Source organism: Phaethon lepturus, unplaced genomic scaffold (genome assembly GCF_000687285.1).
Source record: "Phaethon lepturus isolate BGI_N335 unplaced genomic scaffold, ASM68728v1 scaffold30462, whole genome shotgun sequence".
In the NCBI taxonomy this organism is placed as follows: Eukaryota; Metazoa; Chordata; class Aves; order Phaethontiformes; family Phaethontidae; genus Phaethon; species Phaethon lepturus.
This window is the reverse complement of record NW_010521727.1, coordinates 11,039-28,102: the sequence shown is the minus strand read 5'-3', so window position 1 is coordinate 28,102 and position 17,064 is coordinate 11,039. Positions and strand designations below refer to the sequence as shown.

The window sequence follows — 17,064 nt, the reverse complement described above, 5'->3', positions numbered from 1 at the left end:
TTTTTTTAAAGTAAGTGTGACAAAAACGTCTGTTACTTGGCCTAGGATTTGCATCAAATGGCCTATTTTGGTGGCTGAAATCTTAGCAGAACATAATGCAACTGAGACTTTAATCATTGTCAGATTTGAAGAGCAGAAGTATCTTGAACTATTTTCTTTGTTACTTAGCAGTGGAAATTATTTTTTTTTTTTACATTACAAGCTACGAGACTTTTAGGAATTGCATCTTACTTCTGTTAAGCTTTGACTGGAAATCAAATGGGTAAAACGTAGAACATTACTAAGATGGTAATGAATATTGTTAAGGAATTGTATGTAAGTGGAAACTGGGTCATTTGTACAGTTTCATAGCAAACAGCATTCTAAAAGTATTCCAGGATGGATAGACGTTAAATACTGTAATGACTTAATGTGAATCTGCCTAAGTTCCAAGAATGAAAACATTAGTTTCATTAGTGAACCACAATAGTGTGCTTTAGGCAAGGTACTTAGAGAGAGGTTCTTCCCCAACTCTTGTGATAGAATTGTCATAAAACGAGCACAAAGTGGCATTCAGTAGATCTTGTTCTGATAGTGTTTCTGCACAACTTTGAAAACAAATAGTAAGAAAATATATCTGTTACAAAGGAATGTGCGGTTTGTTTTACAGTATTTGCATTGATCTGTGGGGTTTTATTGCATGTATCTCTATAAAATGATATATAAAGCAGAATTTCATAGAAACGTGCTCATTTTGAGTGCAGCAGGAAAAGCTATGTGCAAAAGCATATTTAATTCAGAGTGCTAGAGCTTCAGCATTAGCAGTGGTTGGCCTTTGTGCTCAGCTTCCTCAGATGTGGATTTAGGAGGAGGATGATTGTCCTGGTATCTGTGTCAAGATGAGATTTAACAGGCTTGATCAAAACTGAGTTTGATTGTTTGGCTTTGGCAAGAATGGAGGGTGAAGCATTTGCGCTTCCCAGGCATGATTGCGTGGTCTTTAATTGGAGCATCTTTAAGTATGATTACCTTCATTTCAACTAAAAGAATTAGTTGGCTGTAATACAGTTGACTCTCTGTAATTTATATACAGATGATGCACAGTAGGCACTTATTTACATATACATTAACATGAGAATGCTTTGGAGGGGATGCCAACAAAAAGGTTGAAAGCCACGATTCTTTGGGTTCACTTTATCCTAGTTTCCCTAGCTTTTGATGTGGACTTTAAGCATTACAGGGAAGTGGACTGCAAGGTTCCATATTTCAATGCAACAGATATCCTTCCAAGTAAAATTACGGTAAGAGTGGGATGATTGCAACCACTGGGTAATACTATATAATTATACTTACACATGTTGGGTCCTTCAGAAAAGACCTGAAAATAATTATTTTTAATTAGAAGTGATCTGAAGTTTTGTCTGCATTAGGAAAACTGTAAGCACTCTTTGTAAGCTGGTGGATCTCCACTTGTATTTCAGTGGTGAAAGCTAGACTGTGAAGGCAGATGTGGTGAAAGTACATACCTGTTCAACCAAAGCTGAATTAATATGTGTAGAGACACGTAAATTTCAAGGTATGGATGTATTTGAAGTGGAAGTTGACATTGTTTCCAGTAAGAGGCAGCTTGCAGGCACCTAGTGCCATAGGTTGTTTTTCCCCTTACTTAAGTGGAATTCCTTTCTCTTAATCTCCACTTCCTTTGAGATCAAGTCTGAGTTGTCTGACCTTTTCTATTCATTTTCTGTACCTTTTCAGCTTTGTGTGGCTTCTGTTTAAGTCATCCCCCAGAACGTATGTCCCTATGTTATTCTGCATTCATTGACTATTAATATTTCTAACTTTTTAAAATTTATTTCTCACCCAAATATTTGCAGAATGCTCTTGCTGGTTTTCTAGTCCTCTCTCTTGTCATTGCCATTCAGAATGGCAAGAGCATTACAGGCTCTTTTTTCCTCCTAAGTGCTGTAGAGACTGCAGGGAGGAGTAGCATATTTCTAGGAATATGGGGGTGTGGGAGAGTGCTGCTTAGACTTGAGTGGAAGGGTATATCCACCTCCCTCGAGACTTTTACCCCACAACTTGGAAATGCTGAGACTGAAGTGAAGCTTGACCCTCTTGCAGGTTTTCTAAGTTTAGAGGCAAAATGTGACAAAACCAACATTGAAAGAGGAGTAGAGATGCAAATGAGAAGGAAATGCAGGGAGATAGTAAGGCAACAGACTGAAAGTTTTCAAGTATCCTCCTTACTTAGAAAGAAGGATACACAGAAGAAAGTATGGGAAAAAAAGAAGTCTTCCTTCTTCCAAGTGAAATACTAGTCCAGCAAAAGATGTCTGTTAGTTATGGTACAGCAGAGTTAATGCTATTAAAACTCCACGGGGCTTCAGTGGAATATAATGCCTTATACTTGAAGATGACACATCTGCTGTAGAACATTTCCAAAGAGGTTTGTGTCAAACTGCTTTTTTGATTTGGTCAGGTGATTTAAAACATGCTGCTCTGGGGAACTTTCTTTATACTAAACCGGATAAATGGCAGGTTGGCTGTTTTTTAACTCATTCTTAATGGATTCTCTTGTCTTGATATATAATCAAGTATGAAGCTGGAAAAAAAACAAAAGCTATTCTGTTTAAGTTAGTATTATTGTTAAGGGGGGGGAAGTCCAAGAAACTGGTCTATCTTGTAATTCTCTTACATTGAGTTTCATTGTTGTGTGAACCTGATGATAAGCTTCCTGGCAGCATTTACTTTCTGATTTCCTAATTTTGCACGTTTCTTTTACTTCTGTTGTGTTCTAGGTGCTGCTAAAACTCCTGGCAAACAGATGTTTTTTAGTGTTACAAGTTTTTTAGTGTTAAGCAAGCTACTTATGCTTTATACAGTCACTTAACATGGGTTTATCAGTGCAGGTATAGTAATAAACTTAACTGATTCCTGCTATGATGTATTCTGGAACTTAAGTAGTGCATGCATAATTCTGACTCTCTCTTGCTTCGTAAACTTTATTTAGAAAATTTGTTAAGCTGTGTTAAACTTCTTAATACACTCTTTGTTTAAGTAAGACAGCATCTCAAGATGTAGAAGAGGAAGTGACTCAAGTACCAGATATTAGCAGTTAGCAAGAAAGTCTGGTTTCACAGTGTGACCTGTCTTGCAGTTGGAGGCTATTTGTGGTGAAAAATGGGCACTTGCAGGAGGAAGAGTGGTGAATCTGTAAATATATGCAGAACATCAGATTGTTGAAGGTATTTGGGTTAAAATATGTTTGGTGTTTTTTTTCTAAAATATTAGAAAAGTAGTTGGGAACGGTACTCTTGTAAGAGGCACATGATGGACTTGCTTGTGAGCTGTGCTGCAGTGATTTATATTCCTAGAAGTATGTAGGCATACTAGAAAAATTTGAGAAACATCTTCAATGCCATTTTATTTTTCTTGGCATTTATGTACAAGATCCTTTTTAAAACTGGCAATTTGCTTTTATTCCTGCCAGTGATGCTACCTATAGGTGCCTTTTTGGTGTGTGAATACGTAATGCAGAAATGACTGGACCTGACTGTCTCTGAAGACTTTAGCAGCAAGTAAACAAATAAGTGTGAGCTAGCTGTCTAACACAGAAAGTCTTTTGCTGCTTAGTGCTGTGACACTTGGGCTGTTGACAGTGGATGAATTTAGTGCTGGTAAAGGACTGGAATCCCAGGCTTGAACCGCCAGTAGCAATAGACCATAAGTATTTGCATCCCTTGGGCAGCTGCTTCATCAAAGAAATGGGAAGAAACCAAGGTTGATAGATGGTAGATAGATGACAAGTGACTGATAGGTGACATGGGGGGAGAAGTCCAACACATTTGAAATCCTGCAGCGGGTTATGAATTTGTGCACCATGGGGGAGCAATATCGGAAATATTTTGAAAGTATGCTCCGCAACAGGGAATGTTTCATTCCTGAGACATTCTCTAGTGATTGATGCTTTGGAACTTCTGCAGTTTGTAGCTACAGTTCTAATGTTGATGAGTAGTGGAATTGCTGCTTTTTCCTCTGTTACTTATTTTCTTCCAGTATGCTTCCCCCATTTCCAGTTCCATTTTAGTTGCTGATATTTCAAGCTTTCCCTATGCTTGAGTAAATACTTTTTTCTCTTTTTTTGCCCCCTAATTCAGTTACTGAAATCATGAATCCTGTGTATAGCCCTGGATCTTCTGGGGTTCCCTATGCAAACGCCAAAGGAATTGGTTATCCAGGTAAGTAACTCTGTTTTTTAATAAGTTTCAGTTACACTGATCTTTCTTTGTAATCAAGAAGAAATAGTCACTTATAAATGGCTTCATTTGTGGTAATGTGTTTTGGGATTTGGGTGGTGGGTTTTTTTCAATGTAAAAAGTGACATTTCAAGAGTCATGTTAGTTGTTCTGATGCATTTCTAACTTCAGTATCTCTTCCAAAGCAGATTATTTTAGGAGCTCTAATAATTACACACTGTGAGGAGAAGAGTCAGTCTATTTCTGCTGCTAGTTGACTGACACTGTTAACCTTTCTGTCCTCTAATTCTTGTTCATGCTATCTGTTTTATGACTGCCTGAAGCACAGCATCAAAGGTGGGATCAAGAAAATGTCAAAAAAAGTTTTTAAAACAGAATTTAAATGTGTTTCTTGCTTTCTCTGCTTCTCATTTTGCTTCAAGCTTCTTGCCAGGGTTTTTTCCCTTCCTCTCCTAATGTGTGTGTGAGCAGGCTTCATTTCTGATGTCCCTGTAGTTCAGAAGTTGGATAAGGCAATGATTAGATTTGGACAGAACTTTCCAGGCCAAAGAGAAAGTCTGTGTGTCTCTGTGAGGCATTTCAAGCGGTATGTCTTGATGCGGTCTTTTTTTCTGATATCTGGGGGGCAAGGGAATTATTCCATCCTGGGAGAGGCTGGAGGGTCATTCAGCTCAGATGTCATGCATTGTAACCAATTAAACTTTTGTAGCTTTTACAGGGAGGCTGTTCTGTGATTTAGCTGGTGTCTGTGTTGGGAGCTAGAAATCATTCTGTGCTGTTACTGTCTATATTCTTTGCAGCTGTACTGTATTTTCCGACTGGTAATTGCAGTGCTTAGATTTGGTTTTCAGCTTAGGTAGTGTACTGGAGTTCCTAGTTTCCTGTTCCACTTTTTGCTGTTCCTTCTTCTAAATACTGGTGCATAAACACATTTTCTTTACTGTTGATTGTCTCAAAAACCTTTTCATGTTTATCTTTGCTTTTCAGCTGCTTTTAATTTTTTTCCTCAAAGTAGTGTATCTTGATTTCTACAGTATTAATAAGGGGAAGACACAAACCACGTTGCAATGTTAAGTCTATCAAGTGACTGAAATGGTGCAGTAATAAATTGTAAAGCTGGTGCTGTGTAACTGTAAGTCCTGCAGGACGGTTTTATTCTCTGTAACTGTTTTAGCTATATGGACTACAGTAATTTTATAATAAGGCAAGCAGCAGTGGTTTACTAATTAATATCAGTTACAGTACAGTTATTTCCATATGTGTAGTAGACTGCTTTTTCAAGGCTTTCTTTTGCTTTAGATAAAGATTATTACAAATTATTTAAATATGACTTTGTATTTTTATCTCTATTCATTCTCTAAACACAGATTTATATTAACCATGGTTCCATTTGTAGTTACAATCATTTACAATTGCATTGGAGCTCGTTTATACTAATCTAAGTGGTACTTCTATTTACTTAGGAAAATGTACTATTGTAGATTCATAAACAGTTTAAACAACATTACAACTTCTAATCTTTTATTCTACTATTGTACGTATTGGAGTACATACTGAATTATGTAAGTGCTGTATGTTTGCCAGTCTTCACTTTGTTGTAATTTAGCATAACTAAAATATATGGAATTGAAGTAGAACTGTTACGGGAGTGCCTTAAATGTCGTGCTGCAAGTTGATCACTCAGAATTCTTCCTTACAGCAGTCAGTTTACACAACCCTTAAATTAAGCTGAGGCAATAAGGTCTACAGTGTTAACACTGTTACAGATAGTTTGCTGAGCTGCCTGGTTCAGGCTTAAAGATTGTGGGATGAATACAAAACAGTGTAAAAAAAGAAAAGTAAACTTGTGTGTTAGGATTTTTTTTTTTTTTTGAACTGTTGCATGACTAAGTGTCCCTTCTTTGCCGCTCCTAATTTAAAAGCTTGGCGTTGTCCATTCAGAATAATTGACTTTACATGGGTCACATAGTAATAGAAAATAACATATCACTAGGTGGAATGTATTATTTAGAAGCACTGTGTTTCTAAAGCTGTTGCATATTTAAGAGCTGCTTATATCATACTACACCTATTTGAGGTTGTTGGATGGCTTTACAGTGGCAAAGGACTCAATATCCAGATGTTCTTACATGGATGAAAGTTCTGTGTAGAAGGTTACATTTTTCACAAATGACTTGTTTCTTGAGCAGCTCAGAATGCTCTACTGCGGCACTAAACCTGTGAAGAAAGAATAGAGGACTGAAAATGTATACAACATAAGTAATGTTGCAATTGTGTAGAGTGTGAGTAAGGTGTAAAGCTAAAGCTGTACTAAAGCTTTTCACTAGCAGCTTGTGAATTTGAAAACTTAAGAGCTATTTACACTCTGAAAAGTTGTTGTGAATTGCCTATGTTATTTTTACCTTTGATTTTTAAGCCTAATGCTTTTCTTAGGTGGTCAGCATGGATAAGACTCATAGTAGTGCCAAGTGTGTGTCACTTGATATGTTTACAGAGTGCTTTACAAAATGAGGTTAGCGTATATAGTCCTGAGACAAGAAAATTTTATTGTTAGGAGTAATTGCTAAGGACTGTGGGACTTACAGCAAAATAGAAACCTTGGAAATTTAATAGGAGCTTAAAACTAGCAGCTTTAAGCCTGACAGTGAAAATGCAAATAGTAATTGCCTTTTACCTGGAGAAGTTGAAATTCTTGTATGTTGATAACAAAATGTGGTAATAACTCTGTCTAAATACAGACATTACTCAGTTTTACAGTTTGGAATAATGTAAATGATTTCTTGGGAAAATTAATAGCTATGATTAATTCATAAGTTTCAGTTATTACAATCTAAACAAACTTTGTATCTTTCAAGTAACTGTAGCTTTTGCTAATGCTGTTTTTCACCTTATGTTGCAGACTGGTGTATCATGACATTTGTTCAGCCATAGTGGTTCTTGTGTTCTGGTGTAGAAGTGTTTACCTATCACTTTGCCAATACCTCAGTGAATCACTTATTACTGTTACCCATCATAGTACCTGCCTGAAACTGGGGAGCTTGTTTGACACCCGAGTGTAGTAACAAATCTGTGTCAAATGCAACAAGCATTTTGGACTAGCCAAGGTTGCTTTGTACTCTTTTCATGGGGTATCTCTGATCAGGAGAGTCAGTCACTCAGATAAATATTTTATGTACATCAGGTCTTAAAACTTGGCAGGGGAGGAGGGTTGGATAGTTGCACAAAACTTTGTTGTCCAACTTGGGAGATTTGCTGAAACAGGTATGTAAGAGAGAATGGTGCTTATGACTTCTTCGCTGTTCCTTTCATCTAGCATTCAGCTTCAGGTGGCTTGGGAGAAGAGGAGCCCGGTGTTCTAGTTGAGGAGGAGTGATTGAAGGCCAACTGTTTGTTTATCTCAAAAGCTGTACAGCGAGAACCTTTGAGAGTAAAGTTTGGTTAGACTGTGCAGTCAGTCTAGAAAATAACTTTGACATACTCTTTCTTCTAGCTGGCTTCCCGATGGGCTATGCAGCGGCTGCTCCTGCCTATTCCCCTAATATGTATCCTGGAGCAAATCCTACCTTCCAAACAGGTATGTGTAATAGGTATGTCAAAGCAATAACCTGAAGTTTGGAAGTTGTTAGAAACAAGAATGAGGAAAAGCTGTAGGGGCTTACAATAACATACTGTGGGATAAGTTTTACATTACTTTGACTATGACTCATAAGGATTCATCTGATAAATTCAAATGAGTATAATCTTGTCTTAAGTCATACTACTTTCGCCTTCAGAGAAGGGAAAAGCTGAGTTTTTAGCTGCTGTTTCTCTATTTCAGGCTGATGCTTGAGGATTGCATCGCACTTCCCTTCACGGCTTCCTTTGTGACTCTGCTTGCTTTGCATCCTAATGGTTGTTTCCAGATTCCTGTTTTTTCTTCTGTCTTCAAAATTCTTCTTTTTCATCCTTTTCTTAAATCATACCTTTGCAAGTTCAGCTCGCTGCCTTCTTTCTGCCTTTAAAATTGTCTTGCATAAACTAAGTGTCTAGAAAGCCTGGTTGCTGGGTAAAACTGTTTTTTGTCCATAGCAGATACTGTGGGAGGTTTTAGGTAACTGCACTTGCATGCTTGTCATTTAAGAGAAAGGGAATGTGGTGAGCCTAGGAAAAGGGAGATAGGAAAACAGACACAAGAGAAACGAAAAGCACTCACTTAAGTTGCTTTCATGTAGTTCTGCTTTCACTAATAGAAGATAATAACAAAATGGCAGCTGGTGGCATTTAATTTCCACTTAAACCAGCAACATACATCTGCTAGAACAGTACTCTCCCTGTGGTTATTTTGCATACTAAGGAATTCCTTACATTGCTTTGTTCATGTAGATCCGTGCCATCTTCAGGAGCTCTTTCACTTGCTAGTTTTTCAGATGTACATGTGGCACATAACCACATTTGTCCCTGAGTGCCCTCGTGTAACTTTCGGGGATAGGAAAGGATGGTGCTTGAAATTGGAAAGCTTACGTTATGGAAGCCTGCTTGCAGTATTGAAGTTCAATGTTGGTAATGTATGGCATTTCATTAACTGCCAGGAGACTCTTAAAAGGGTGTGGCAGCAATTAGTGCAGCAAGAGAGAGAAAGTCATCTAAAACGTTTGCCTGCAGAACCTGTTAAAAGTGTGTAGCTGTGCAGGTTTCCTTGGAACTGTGGAGTATTTCTGGTTGGTACAACCGGTGTCTCTGTTCAGTTTGCTGCTTAGAGGCATAGTGAGGACAGAACTGATTTTGGCTTGTCTTTGGTCTTGAACTTAAGGTGGGGAAATGGATGGATATGATAAGTTCCAGTGATTTAAAAAAAAAATAAAAAATCTATCCTTTAGATGGGGGTTGCTTCTGTGCAAGTGTCATATCTAGGGGTACCAGCTTGCATTTGCACTGGGTTGCTTAAGAAATCTTTTGAGTGATGTTCAAGGGAGAGCAGTTGCCATCAGTGGTATAGCTCTAAGCATGGGAATCGAAACCCTATGTGGGCTTGTTTTTATCTGGTTAATTGGGTTTTTTCCTCTGTGTCAGTTATGGATGCTGTAGTAGAAGTTTATGGTTTCTGGGGAAGATTCTTGACTTGTTAGACTTAATTGTGTTGTAATATTAGTTTGCATTCACTGATCTCATGCTGTACAACAAAATTAAAGTAAGAAATTTTTCACTTTTGTATGAAAAAGGAGTAAAGACATATATAGAAGCTGTATATCATCTTTGAATGTCCTTACTTTTTTTTTAAAGCTAGTACTATTGAAGTCTTTATTGCTGTTGAATAGAAAATAAACTTTTATTTCAGAACTAAGAATAGCTTTAATTTTAAGTTACTCTTAAGTTATGAACTAAAGTTCTGAATGTCCAGATCTTCTAATTCAGGCAGGTAACAACTTGAAGTAATTTGTCCTAACAGCTGGGATTTATTCTTTTTAATGTTTCTGATGTAACCGCTTGTTTGTAGATTCAAAGCTTTTGTAAATTCACATCACGCAGCAGTGTTTGAATATGCTATGACACTGCTGTTCAGAAAGTGTACCTTTTTACAGGTATCTTTCTTAAATTTCTGTGTTTTTTGAATAACCATGTGGTTTACTTTTAAGGTCTTTGTTCTCTGTAAGGGAGGAAAAAAAATAAGTGGGAAGGCAGAATACCTCCTGTACAGATGTACCACTTCACAAGAATGATAGTTAAATTGCCTTTGCAGCTGTATCAGCGCATTTTGAGAATGAGAGGGCTTGATTGAGTACATAGTAGCAGTTCAGTAGTGATGCTTCATGCTCAGCGTTTTGTAGCTGAGTTTTTCAACACAAATAGCTCCCCATAGTAGAAATAGAAGTTACTTCCTCAGCATGCTCTATTCGTCAAATACTTAGGATCTCTAAAATCAAGAGTTCCGCATAAGTGCTGTGGTAGCTTTCTTTGTGTCTCTAAAGGTGATAGATTCTATTCAGAATAAAACCATAGTAAACCTATTTCTTCATTAACATAGCAGTTTTCAGTTTGAAGGGTGAAGTGAAATTGGAAAGAAACTCAAACTTCTGCAAAAAGAATAAGGGTCATCAGTCATCGTGCTGTCTGCACAGACTGATTTTTTTTCCCAGCACAAATGCCAGTGTTCTCTCTGCTATATGGCTTCAGATCTGTTCTCTGTATTGAAGTCAGCATGTTCTAGACAGCTTTTAAAGTCAACCTAATCTCTATTCTGGTAGTCTAATTTTTTTTCTATAATTACCAAGTGTGTTTTCTTCCTGTGTTGCACCAGTACTAGTTTGTACAATTCCAACTAAATAGAAATCTTATCTGTGGATGTTTCGTCTCCTAGTGTGGTTGGACCTGCATGAGACCCAAGATCTTTCCAGCATAGCATGGGCTAGGGCCTTTAATGCTTTCTCCAGAATAGGCCATGCCTGTTGTTTACTACCTTAAATGCCATTACTGGTGGATGCTGCTGCTAAGGTATTTGTATTCCCACTCTGGCCATTAAGCCATAGTATAATTGTGGGAGTGTAGCAGCAGCAATGGTGCTTTTCATAGATCTCCTGCATGCCTTGTCAAGCCCTTGTTCTGTTATCCTGAGAGCTTGTCTGATGAGGGCTGGAGGAATTACAGAAGTACTGTCTTTAGACAGGGTCTGAGCCAGCAGTTGCTACTTATCCCTGTAAAAATTGAACGGTTCCCACCATTTAGAAGGCAGACTGATGTGGGGGGCCTTGTAACAGGAATGCAAAATTCTTTCTGATGGCATCTGAAGTCTCATGTAATGTATTGAAGTAATGTGTAAAAATAATTCTTAAGTGATGATTAAGGGTATGCCTATACATGTAATACACTAAAAGGAGATTTAAAGATACGAAAGTGCCTTTAAAGTGTAATTTGCAGTTGCAATGAACTCTGCAGTGCTTGTGTTTTAAAGGTATGGCCTTTCATATTTATTTTGACCAGTTCAGAAAATGCCAGAAAACAAACGTGAATAAACGTAAGTTGAAGTAAAGGTTGCAGATTGTGTCTCTTTGTTCTCTGAAAATCCATCTTGAGCACTTTACATGAATCTGAGTTTTGAAATTAGTTTTCTTGTGCTGTATCACCTTCTACAGAAGGTAGCGGGCAGGTTAATTAACTGTTACTATGTTTGCCAGTACAGTTTGGGATGCATTGAGAACTGGACTGATACTAACATGTGCCAAATCTTCCTAGGTGGGAATGCTGCCTAATATGCTGAGTCCAAGTATTTAATGATAACCACTACAAAAATCCAAATCCACTTTTTTATCCCATATCCATAGATTTGAAAAGTAAGTTGTACAAAAATACAGTTAATTTTTCATGCTCAGTCGGAGCAGTCAAGTGTTATGTCCAGGCTGTTATAAGCATTATGTAAATGATAGAACTTGTACTTGTGTAAAAATTGTTACTGCTGACTTTAGGAGGCAGTGTACTGACAGCTGTTTTTCATGTTTTTAATGCAGATTTACCTTTGTTTCAGGTTATACACCAGGCACCCCATATAAAGTATCTTGTTCACCCACCAGTGGAGCAGTGCCACCATATTCCTCATCACCGAATCCCTATCAGACTGCTGTGTACCCAGTTCGAAGTGCCTATCCACAGCAGAATCCATATGCACAGGTAAATAAACAAAACCAAAAAACTGTCTCCTTGGGTGGTATTTTGTTTACCTTGCAATACCTGCTTGAACTCTTAACTTTACATCACATTTATTTCTTTATGGATGGAGAGAATTTCTAGCTGCCTACAGTAGGAATTCTTAAAACAGTGATTTACAGAGTGTGTGTGTGTGTGCACTTCTCTTTCTCGCATGACAATTACTCTGCACTTACTGATAATGTGTTCAGTCTTTGAAGGAGACAGTAGATCACTAGGTTGAGTAGTTCTAAAAATGTGTGCTGGATGCTATAACTACCACATCCTGACTTCATTTTGTCAAAAATTGTCATAAACCTGCAATAATTTTATTTTTTAGGAAGCTTCTGTTGCGATTCAGGGAGTTACCAAGTCTCATATGGCAATGTTTGCCTCTCATGAGGCAAACAGTTAAAAACTATTAGAAAGGAAAGAATTAAGACACTCTGGTAAACATATTTTGGGGAAAAGTTGGCCCCCTTTTTGTATAAAGGAAACTTGCCTGGCATGTATGCAGTAGTTGAAGGAAGTTCATAAGCATGTAACAAGGTTTATGCAGTCCGCTTTGTGTATTTGGATTTGTCAAAAACAAATGTTTTAGTTTTTCAACTAAAAGCAGCTGATTAAAGTTGTGACGCAATGAGAGAAGTTCTGTCATGGATTAATATATGAAAAGATACGAAACGAAGGGAGTGAATGACAAATGAGCCCTTATTGAAGGTACAGTCAGCATTGGAGTTCTACAAAAATAGGATGTTATCCCAATGCCTTAAGAAGGGGCTAAATGTTAAAAAGTTTGCCAGTGAAACACTAATAGGATGTTTTGGCTTCTGCTCTGTAAATACACTGCATCTTTAGAGTAATGCTTTTACTTTACAGTACACTTGTGAAAGAAGACATCATTTATCTTCCCCACCAGATATACTATAATTACTTAATTTACTTTTTTTTCCCTCTCACAGCAAGGCACTTATTACACACAGCCTTTATATGCAGCACCACCCCACGTAATTCACCACACCACAGTTGTGCAGCCCAACGGCATGCCAGCAACTATGTATCCTGCTCCGATTCCGCCACCAAGAGGAAACGGTGTGACTATGGGGATGGTGGCTGGGACTACTATGGCAATGTCAGCAGGTATGTGAACTTACTCTTACGTTAGCTTGATGAATCTCTCCAGTCGAGATGGAACACAGCTGCATTACAAAAGTGTGATGCTAGAGGTCTACTTGGCAGAATCATAAAATTGTTTAGATTAGAAGGAACATTCTTCAGAGTGGGCCCAGTTAGATCAGGTTGTGTACTTGTTCAGTGATTGTTTTGGTCATCTCTTAAGGATTGGAGATACCACATCCTCTTTTTAGATACCAGTATTATGGTAAAATAGTTCTTGTAAAATATTATGTTAAAATAGTATCTGTATGGCATTTCACTTACTGTTACATCCTTTGCTTCTCAACTTACCAGTGCCAAGAGTCTGACTTGCTCTTCTCAATACATTTCTCTATGCCTAGTTGAAAACAGCAACCTCTTAAGGCTGAGGAAAATGCAGTGTTTTCAGCCCACCCCTCATATCTCTGATCATCTTTGTATGTTGAGATGTAACACTTCATGTGTTTGCACTACCTGCAGCCTTTCTGTACATTGGGCAATGGTTAGGGATGTCTGTTTCCTAATGCCACACTCTTTTAGCGGTAGTGTTTTGGAGAAAAATGTTGTTTAACCAATATCTAGGCCCATCTGTGAGTGTTTACTGAGGGGGTGTCATGCTTTGTTACTCAGTGGGTGTTAACTCATGAAGAAATGTCCACATTCACTCAAAGGATGCTCAATTCGGTAATCTAAAAACAGAGCGCCATGAGCTTGTTTTCAGATTCTGGGTTTTATGTTGTCACATTGATAATTTAATTGAGGAATCTCAAAACTAGAGAAGTTACATCACAAACTGAGCTAACGTTGGAGTTTCGTAGGTGGGCAAGCTTATCCCAGGTGTTATTACTGTTTCTACAAGACGCTATAGAGTAGGACTGTTAAGATCCTGCTATTTCAGCCTGTTTGTTTCTGAAGCCCCTTAGTCTGTAAAAACCTATCTGGAATAATGCAAACAAGAACTAATTTGTTCTGATTTATCAGTCAAGTTATCTCCACCATCAAATATTCTTATGGCATGTAAAGCCTGCTGTGGGAAAAGGTTTTGCAGTGAATAACGCTTATGTTGCAGGGTTGCTGCTAGAGCTGTTTTTGAGTAATTGAGTATCTGTGTGTGTACTGGACTAAACATCAAAATTATTCTCTTGCATAAATGTTTGAAGGAAGATTGGGGCTGGAGTGCAAAATGATAGTGGTAACTTTAAGTAGGAAGATGAGCAAGCTGTAATTGTTTTTTAAATCAACTTTTTTCTCTTTTTTTTTTTTCTTTTTCTGTACTAGAATTTCTGTTTACTGAAAAAATGTTCTTTTCATCCTAGGTACTTTGTTGACAACTCATTCCCCAACTCCAGTAGCCCCTCATCCAGTTACTATGCCCACATACCGGGCTCCAGGAACACCAACCTATAGTTATGTGCCCCCACAGTGGTGATCATCCTGGCAGTCAGTGTAAGTTACCGATTTAGATTAAAAGCAATTAATCTTTCTTACAAATGACAGCATTGCAGGTTTTTTCGGGGTGGTATTTCAGAAGGTAAGGAGTCTGGGCTACTTCTACAGTATTCTGTAAGAGTACACAGAAATTATTGCTTATGTAATAGCTGTTAGCTGCAGAGGAGGGAAGCCTAGTGGGACTTCTTCAGCAGTCACAAACCATGTATGTGGTTCATGATTGTCAGATATGAAAGAATGAGCCTCAAGTTTGCCGTATTGAAATACATCTGGGACTAAATGTATGCAGTGTTTTGGATTCATTGGTAATTGTTAAATTCAGCAGTGCTGTGATTCCTGAGTGAAGCAATGTGTGTAACTTTGTAGTCGTATTTTTGATGGGTTAAATATGTAGGCAAGGTAAGTGGTGTTGCCTTGCTCTGAGGGTGAATCTTTCTCATGAGCTGCTGAAACAAATACACGACCTTGAGTTAATTTCATGTATTCACTGTTTCAAGGAAGTCTCAGTTCATACTTCTTGCAGTCAGCATGGAAAGATCATTTCTATGGTGGACTAAAATTTTGATCATGGGTTTTGAGAAAAGGAGTTTAATTTTGAAATCTGCTATAAGGTGGAATGGATTTTGGGGGCGTAATATGTGTCAAACTGACACAAAGCCTAATGTTTTGGGGATCCTCACTTTGCATTAATTGAGAACTGCTTTATTTGAAATAAGGGCTTGTCAGGCCAACTGCATTAGGAACTTCCACTTTTAGTCTGTTTATGAGAAAGTTAAACCAAAGTTAACTTTCTTTTGGGTTTCTGTTTCAGCACTTAAGAGTCCAGAGTTCTGTGATTACAGATGACTCTATTCCCTTTGAGTTAGTAATGCAACAGCCATTTCTCGCTTTGCTGTGATGCTACATACCAGCCTGCAGATCTGAAATGTTTCACATACAATACTTTGTCCAAGAATGACATATTACATAACAAGTGAGTTTTGCTGTGACTAAACTCATGGCAGCTGATAATCAAATTTAGCATAAAATACCTTTTAATATTGTACCTTTTACATAAGACAAAACAGCTAATGATGACCGAAAGCTGGAATGGACGTGACAGGAGAGAACTGATGTAGTGAATTCTTAACACAGAAGTAGGTTTCTCGTGACTGGATAAGTGTTAGGGTAGCATAATACAAAACTTAACGTTTGTTGTGTGTGCATATCAGTGGTGCATGCAGTGTTAGAATGCTCTGCCACACTCAAATAGTGTTTCATATAATTGAGAATATTTCCTGCTTTTTCCCCCTCCCTCTTAACATAGGTTTGAAGATGGGAGATATGCAATCAAGAAATTGAGGTTTAAAAGTTGGTGCTGAAGCCCTCATGCCTCCAACCAGGACTTTTCTTCTGAATGCTTTCAACACTTGGCTAAACACTACTAATTCCTGATCACTGAAGATTTTCCAGTGCTGCATATCTTACATCTTGGAACTCCAGCAGTTAGTCTTAAAGCAAATCCTGTTTTGTGGACTGTCTTGCAATTTTTTTAGATAATTATAATGATAAAAAGGGAGTATAAATTTATTCTGATCCATATCTAGTTGAATGCATGTTAAAACACAAAAACAAAGCTTGCTCAATCTACCTGCAGTGACTGATGCAAAAACCATCATATGCAAATCCAAAGGAACCGAAAAGTATTTTACAACTTGTATCACTAATGCACTGTTGTAATGTATGCAGGGTCTTAAAAGGTAGAATCATGAAAGTGAGTTTCTTTATAGAATACCATAATATACAGTAGATAAGTGCTTCAGCCTTTTTCAGGTTGATGGAGCTGCCAGTTTTAAAAGGGGCATATTTTTATTTAAGTGATGTATTCTTTTCAAATTCAACTACTAAATTGGAGTGACTGGAAAATGAATCAGACAAGCTGTAGAAATCCTGCACACAATTAGTTTACTTCATACCTTTTCATTTTCATTATATGGGTTCAGTGTTATACAGATGTTCTTAAGGATCAGAATGGAATGACAAAGGTACTGTGTGTGCCAGTAAATAAAGCAAACTTCCTTGAGGCAAAACTGGCTCTTCGGAATAGTAGGAGGTGACATCACCTGCATAATGAGTTGCGTGTCCTGGGGAGATATATATCCAGTACTATCTTTCATATGACACAAGATGTGTCAAAAGTGAGACTGCCACACAGACTGATAGAAAAACACTTTCTTTTAGTTCTCAGTTCAGGAAGTCCGTGCTGTTTTTCCTAAAGAATGTTTTAGTCAGTTGAAAATGTATGTGCAGTTGATCCAGCTTTCTTTCCTGAAACTTAAGAAATGCTCGGGCTTTCTACAACAAACAGGAGGAGTTCAGCTGCATGTTATTCTGAGGAAAGCTTGTGCGCCTGATGAGTATGTTAAAGGGGAACAAATCATTTTAACACAATTTCCTTATTAGCTACTTGCAGTATGGACTATGGATATGCTGTAGTAGGGCTGCCAGAATATAGAGGTTTCAAATAGCTGTTGTTTTTTTTTTTTCCCCCTGAAAATATTTGTAATTGAAGTACGAGCCATTGTTGATT

At 37.7% G+C, this 17,064-nt stretch overlaps 1 protein-coding gene across 1 annotated transcript; it reads left to right on the top strand.

Moving 5' to 3' along the window:
• Positions 1 to 4,145: 4,145 nt before the first annotated feature.
• FAM168B (family with sequence similarity 168, member B) lies at positions 4,146 to 16,748 on the top strand. Its single transcript, XM_010281613.1, has 6 exons — positions 4,146 to 4,220; positions 7,729 to 7,812; positions 11,734 to 11,876; positions 12,854 to 13,031; positions 14,363 to 14,492; positions 15,802 to 16,748. The coding sequence occupies exons 1-5, from the start codon at positions 4,151 to 4,153 to the stop codon at positions 14,473 to 14,475; spliced, it is 588 nt and encodes a 195-aa protein (XP_010279915.1). The 5' UTR covers positions 4,146 to 4,150; the 3' UTR covers positions 14,476 to 14,492; positions 15,802 to 16,748.
• The last annotated feature ends 316 nt before the right edge of the window (positions 16,749 to 17,064 follow it).